General features: G+C 42.4%; 1 protein-coding gene across 1 annotated transcript in view; it reads right to left on the bottom strand.

The window, feature by feature from the left end:
* The window catches only part of abca4b (ATP-binding cassette, sub-family A (ABC1), member 4b), a 23,036-nt gene that overhangs the window by 5,833 nt on the left and 10,038 nt on the right, over positions 1-7,165 (bottom strand). Inside the window, 23 exon segments of the mRNA XM_025066240.1 lie at positions 3-114; positions 208-323; positions 409-586; positions 764-933; positions 1,033-1,107; positions 1,187-1,292; positions 1,375-1,407; positions 1,486-1,767; positions 2,368-2,466; positions 2,618-2,742; positions 2,869-3,032; positions 3,400-3,454; positions 3,632-3,837; positions 4,096-4,201; positions 4,481-4,662; positions 4,789-4,926; positions 5,052-5,191; positions 5,301-5,432; positions 5,687-5,864; positions 5,988-6,194; positions 6,497-6,589; positions 6,685-6,889; positions 7,027-7,165. The exon segment at positions 7,027-7,165 is cut by the window's right edge and continues 89 nt beyond it. Of these exon segments, the coding sequence (XP_024922008.1) occupies positions 3-114; positions 208-323; positions 409-586; positions 764-933; positions 1,033-1,107; positions 1,187-1,292; positions 1,375-1,407; positions 1,486-1,767; positions 2,368-2,466; positions 2,618-2,742; positions 2,869-3,032; positions 3,400-3,454; positions 3,632-3,837; positions 4,096-4,201; positions 4,481-4,662; positions 4,789-4,926; positions 5,052-5,191; positions 5,301-5,432; positions 5,687-5,864; positions 5,988-6,194; positions 6,497-6,589; positions 6,685-6,889; positions 7,027-7,165 (3,241 nt within the window).

Here is a 7,165-nt window from a genome sequence, read left to right as displayed (position 1 = left end):
ACGGCACTGCTGTTGATGCCAATGAACAGGTTGATGCAGGACAGAGAGACGTACGCTGTACTGGGGACACTGAATACGTAGGACAGAGGATACATCATGGGTGTAACTGACCACCTGCAGGGGGAGACAGACAGAGAAACATGTCAGAATCAAACCACACTGTGACCTTTAACATCACCTTCATGGTATTTATAATTTGAGTCTCACCCATACAACAGTAGCAGAGTGATGAGAGCAGGCAGGTTGGACGGTGAGGTGAAACACTTCTTGTCAAAAGCCATGAAAATTCCAATGACCAGGGCGGAGCTTATACAATAGTTCATCTGGAAAAGTATATAGTCAGCATACTTGCTTTTACTTTTTTTTTTTCATTTCTTTAGCTGCACCTATATAAATATATATTTTTACCATGTCCCAGAAGAAGTTGGCCACCCAGTAGACTACAGGGCTGACACCACTGACAAACTGCAGGTGCTTGGCCTTGGTGACTCGCTCCTGGATGAGGTAGAGTACAAAGCTAGCAGGGATGAAGGACATAGCGAATATGACACATATCGCCACGACTGCGTCTACAGAGGTGGTTAACCTGGCCCGCAAAGAGAGAAAAGACAATTACATACAGAAAATATTCTCCAAAGTTCAAAAGATGCGTGACTTAAATGAAAACACAACTAACCAGATATGACGGAATAATGTAAGTGATTTGTGTGCACAATACTTACAGTACTAATGTATAGAAAAATTAAATAAAAGTTTCCCTCACACAGTGACTTCAGAGAGCTGCTCCTTTGTGAGGTTCAAAGGGTGGTTCACAGCACTGATGCCATACTTGACAGGATTGACATGTTGGGGTAGAAAGGCTCGTAAGATGGCGTTATTAGCCACGTTCATGAAGGCTACCATGGCGTGCCAGCCTTTGTTATTGTACCACACCTGAGAGAAGAGAACACAGACACTAGTACCTGGGTATACGTCCCAAAAGCCGTGTGACATTTCTGCACATCCACAATGAAGTTGTACAAATAGACGAACCTTCACGTTGAATTCACTTTCCATGTATCGGAGGAAATGACCAATTTCACTCAGGACCTGTCTGGACTTGGGACCCTGTGACAAAATAATGACTTGTAAAATATTTTAATTGAATTAATGAAGTCTTGGTAGTAAACAACAAACCAATCAGTACCCCGGTGATGTTGAGCATTTGTCCCAGTTGTTGAAAAACATGGTGGATGTCGTTGGGGTCGACGTCCAGGATGGGCAGCTGTCCTCCCACTGACAGACCTCCATATCTGGTCACACAGATACAGGAGAATTACACCTCAAATACACAAAAACAGTAGCAAAGAGATGAGTGGTAAAAGTCACTGTTACCTCTGTTCATTCACCCAGTATTTACTTTTTAAGCTGTCAACAAAGAGAATTGAATTAGTATGAAATAATACATCTTCAGACTACAGTAGTCTGTAGACTGTGTGAACCTGCCTGGTTCTGATCAGACCAGGGTAGGTCTTGATCAGGTAGTCTGAAATGTTCTTGTCTGTCAGGTCCAGCATGGTGTCTCCAGTGGTCTCTGTCCGCTGACGTGGGGGAAGTCCTCCTGCACCGGCCGGACAGACTGGCATCATGGTCAACTTCTCACTGGTGCTGCAGAGACACGATGGTGACGGGTTCCTCTGGTTCCACTCGGGACTCTGTAACTTGTTCCTGACCGCAGCAGATACATCAGGATTGACCCACTTCGATGTACCGTTACTGCAGGAGGTTCTGTAAAGACGTGTGAGAAAATAATAAAATGTTGAGTATTTACAGAATCAGGATTATTTACTTGTGTGTGTAGTACTTTGCGGCATTGTAATTTTGTGATGTGTTCAAAGCAAAATACTGCAGTTGACTGGACACGACTGGATGAGTCTGGAATTTTCCTGACCTCTTTAACTTGACTAGATTAGACTAAACTAAACTGGACTGCACTTTACTGATCTAGACGGGTCTGAACTTGACAGAATTGAACAAGACTGGACTGGATCACTTGAAATTCATAGGATTGAACAAGACTGGACTGGATCACTTGAACTTCATAGTTTGTGAGTTGGTTGTCATGTCACCTTTTCCAGGGTAACGATTGCAGTGTTGTTAGCATTAACTGTCAATGTGTTACCATAAAAATTTAAACCTAAAAATGTTCTTCCTTACGGAACAAACAAATAGAAAAAGAGGTGACAGCCCTGACATGTCACACTCACACCACTCTGACTCCCCCTTTAATCTAATCCCATACTTTGTCTTTGGAAAACTTCACATTGAAACTAATTTAACTGTATTAGCACATTCAGTCATATTCTCACTAATCTCCCTATTTCTTACTCTGATGATTCTCCTTCCATGCACCGTGTCCCAAGGCCGGGTGGAGCGAGAAAACACTCAGTGAAGTGTTTCATTCCAGGGTCAAGGGGTCGCTCATTACTGCGCCGAGAAAAAAAGAGGAATTAGTTCAAGATGATTAGTAAAAGGATAATTACTAACAGTCTTTCACAGCTAATGACAAATTGCAGAGATTAAGGCAATTATTTTTAAAACCGTTAGGACGGAATGTGTCAGTTTAACATGTTCTCACCTGAAGAAGATAATCTGCTGTCCGTACATCCAAGGAGTCAGGCTGAGACTAGGATACTCTCCAAAGGGAGGAACAATCAAAGTGAAGACCAGAGCGATGAGAACAAAACTGGCAGGAAGGACGACCTGGGAAGAGAAAAGATAAGATAAGATAACCTCTATACTTCCTCATCTAATAGTCTTGACATGTCTAATAGTCTTGACCTTTTGACCTTTACTACCGGAATCTATTGCGTCTGTCTCAGCACTAACCTGAGCGAGAAAGTCCTTCTGACTTCTGGTGGCGTGATGAAACCTCTTCACCAGCAGTGCATGGAACTGCTTCAGGACCAGAGGCAGACCTTTCACCTGCCCGGAGCCCTTTCCTGCGCTGCTGTCTGACGCATCCTGGACCATATCATTCACACCATTAGGTTCTTGTAAAAACAAACAACAACAAAAAAACTATTTAAACATTTGGAGGAGAAGCAGAGCTGAGAGCACGTGTGGCAGACCTGGGATCAGTCTTGGAAAGTTTCTGCTTTGACCATCCCTAATATTTCCTGTTGATCTTCATAAATGAGATATTGGTTTTAGGGTTTAGTAAAGTAAGTCCAAAACACGACTAAAACCAGGCCTCATCAGTGGTGCTCAGTTAGGTGACACACAAGAGCAGCAGAGAAGTAAAACAGCTGTGAGCTACAGTAGGAGTATCAATAACATTTAGGGGGACATCAGGCAACGGGTCAAAAATCCAATTCCAGGAAAAAGGCCACGTAGAAGATTATCAGTGGTGGTATTTACCAGGAGTGCTGGCATTATTCGCTGCTTCTCCCTCTGCAGTGACCTTTATAAATATCTGTAAAAAAAACAAAAAAGGAAAAAGTTTTAAAACTTTGTCACATTGTCTTTACTGTAACGTTCCATTCAACAGTCCACACCTGCCGTCCCTCCAGCTACTGGACCGCTAACCTCTCCTGCTAACTCTTACTACATGATCGTTTATCATGACCCCTAATTAAAAATGTTTCCTCACCTCCTCTAGTGACGTGTCAGAGATGCCAAAGCTGCTGAGGCCCAGATCAGTCAGTGTGTCCTCCAACTCCCTGAACAGACTGGCATAAGCTCGGTGTTTAAATCCTTTATTAGGGAGCAGAAAGGTCAACTCCTGTCCAATCATCTGGATCAGTTTAGCATCAGGGACATGGTGGTGGATGATGCTGGAGATGTGCTCCACGTCCCCTAGAAGACCACAGACACTTAGATTAAACCTGGGTCAGTCCTTGTGGAATAAAGTAGGAACTGAGGAGATGAACCAAACACAAACATTATTATTCCAGCACCGACGTTCATGACTAATTCATGGTCCGACAATATCATGGCAATGCATATTAAGCAGTAAGAGTGGAAAAGGCTGCAGGATTACTATCCCCACTAACGCAGAAATGTTCTGCACCTGCACTCAGCTTCACTGAAGCAGCACACACCGCCTTCACTTACCGTCTAATGATCTCTCCTGATGCTGGGACTGGTTCTGAGACTGGTCTTTGTATCTGGTACAAATGGAGCAGGCGCAGGAGCAGTCTGAGGCACAGTCACAGTCATTCTAACAGAAAGACAGAATAAAAGAGGAAAAAAGACAGAAGAGAGACAAATGAGCACACAGCAGCGGCTTCATTTTGCATTTGAAACGGGGTGTCGAGCTCCAGAGACCGGGAACACCCCACATCCTGCCTGCAAGTTTTATTTTTAAGAAAAGGATGAGAAAGAAATTGTTTACCAGTTGTTTGTAATATATAGTGTATAGAATATTTGACGATGAAATGACCTGGTTGCACCAATGGTCCTCAGCTCGTTTGACCTCTTATTCAAGGTCAGCCCTCACCTCCTTATTCTTCATGTCTTTCATGCGACGCACCAAGGTCAGATAGAAACCAATTCCAAAACAGCTCTTGAGGAAGAGGGGTGACCCACAGCAGTGCAGCTGACCTTTGGAAAGGATGGCGATCCGGTCACTCAGGAGGTCAGCCTCGTCCATGTGATGCGTGGACAGGATCACAGTACGGCCTACAAGACACAGATATGGAAATAAGGAAGGGGCAATGTGTATATGATCTTTTTTTAATACTTGGATTTGATTCCACCTTATGCTGAAATTCCAGGTCTCATGATGTGTTGAATTTCAATAGTTACCTTTTTTATACTTCAACAAAAGGTCCCAAATCGATCTTCTAGAATAGGGATCTACCCCTGAGGTGGGTTCATCCAGGAAGACAACTCGTGACCCTCCAACAAATGCCATGGCAACAGACAGTTTCCTCTGCATTCCTCCTGCATGATATCAAATATTTATCATTAAAAAACTGAATAATATAAAAAATTAAAAAAATTAAACTCCCAGCAACATTTATTGTATATACAGTACACACACATACACAGATGATGGAGTGATTTACCAGAGAGATGCTGAGCCTCATCATCTCTTTTGTGAGGCAACCCCAGGTCCAGCAGCATGTCCTCCACCTCTTTCTTGGCCTCCTCCTGGCCGTGACCCTTCAACATTGAGTAGAACAGTATGTGCTCCTCCACTGTGAGACTACAATAGGAACACAGCAGAAGTCAATAAGACAATAATAGAAAAGAGAGAGAATTTTGGTATTGTTTGTGCACTGTTGTCACACACAGGTGTCGTGAGTGTGACTCACTGTTTGAACAGGATGTTGTGTTGAGGACACATGCCCAGAGAGGAGTGGATTATGTCCATGTCTGTCCTTATGTCTCTTCCGTAAATGTAGGCTGTGCCAGATGTCGGAGGGAAAAAGCCAGTCAGAATGGACCTGGAAAAACCACAATCAAATATCCATCAAACAGCCACGGTCACATTGTGGAAAGAAAACATTTTATCAAATTTCTAGAAGAATTTCACAGTTAGTAAAATTAAGAAGTAATTGTTTTCTAGCTACATAAACTCAGTATAATCTAAAATAATGACATCTTAGGTGACATTTTTCAAGAGCCTTTTGACATTCTCTGTATTTAAGAATAATTTATACTGGACTCAAGAACAACTGGAAAAGTTATTTTCACTCACATGGTTGTGGTCTTTCCAGCTCCATTGTGACCCAGGAAAGATGTGATTTGGTTTTCAAAGAAGTTGATGCTCAGATGATTGACGGCTGGACGACAGCTTCCATCAAACACCTTGACTAGATCCTCAATCTGCACTCCCATTACCAGGCCCTCAGGGTCAGGCTCAAAAAACAGCTGACCTGCTGTTAAAAAAACAACAACAAAAAAGTCCTGACAAAAGAACTGTATGAAAGCAATACTTTACCACTAGATGTCGCAGTTTCATCACTATGAGGCTTCACGTTTGTGTTCATACTGCTCACCCTCCGTCCCTGACTCCTGACATTTCTCCTCCAGATTGGGACTTTCCTGTTGTCTTTTCTGCCGCTCCTTCTCCTTCTCCAGTTGCTCCCTCTTCTCCTGGTGTTTGCAGGTTTTCCTGCTGCCTGAACCGTTGCAGGTATTTGTCTCTGGCACATCCAGGCTCCCAGCATCCTTCACTAAGTTCTCTGGTTCAGGGTCCTTAGAATCTGAGGCAAAATATAATTGTTATTAGCCGATAGAAATGAATATAAAATGTCAGCTTAACATTAAATAATACAAATTTAGGAAACAAAATAGTATTATTAACTACTATTTCCTGAAGTAAGAAATGAATAATTATGTTAGAATAAATAGTTTTAGTAATTAAATAGTTTATCTGCCAACAATAAACTACAACACCCAGTACTGTACTGTTCATTTCCCATTAAGAAAAACATTATGTAGGTCACATGATGACTGGGAGCTAGGTTATAAAACAATTAAATAAAACAAAGTCCATGATACAAACCTGGTGGAGTCATTTCTGTAAAAGACGACGCTGCTCTTCGCCAGTACGACGACTGAAAGGGGAAATAGAATTTCTGACCGATGCCATATTGACCTTTCAGGGGAGAGAAAAAAAATTCTCAGAGATTTGGTTAAAATATATTATTAACTAATAAACTAATAACTAAACAAAAAAACAACTAGCCTAACCTGGAAAGACGTTGTCCAGGTACCAGGCCAGGACAGCGTAGAGGAGGGCGTCAAAAATCATCATGAAAATGGAGGTGAGGAAGGAGTAGCTGTCTCTCTCCAATGGACTGGTTCCGATGTTGTCCCACTGTAGACCCAGACCCTGCTCCTCGTACCGCGACACGTATTCTGTTCCAAAGCCAAAAGCCACTGGAGATAACAAGCTCTGAAGGAAAAAGAAAATCACTCCTAATAACGACATAAAATACTTTTGAACATAAATAAATACTTCATTGGATTCTTATTGAAGTACCCTGATGTCCAGCCAATACTGTGTAATTGTATAAAACACAGGTCACTCACAGCAGCCAGTTTCATGTTTTTTGTGACACGGTCCTGCCAGTTGAAGCAGAGGATGTGAGGAAGGTAGAGGGTGAAGTAGATGATGCCGCTGCATGCAGCTGCCAGGTTAGCCTTGTTGAAGAACACACTCATCAGAAAA

Source organism: Cynoglossus semilaevis, chromosome 20 (assembly GCF_000523025.1).
Source record: "Cynoglossus semilaevis isolate Cse_v1.0 chromosome 20, Cse_v1.0, whole genome shotgun sequence".
Taxonomy (NCBI): domain Eukaryota; kingdom Metazoa; phylum Chordata; class Actinopteri; order Pleuronectiformes; family Cynoglossidae; genus Cynoglossus; species Cynoglossus semilaevis.
The sequence above is the reverse complement of the archived record's forward strand: the minus strand, read 5'-3'. Positions and strand labels throughout refer to the sequence as shown.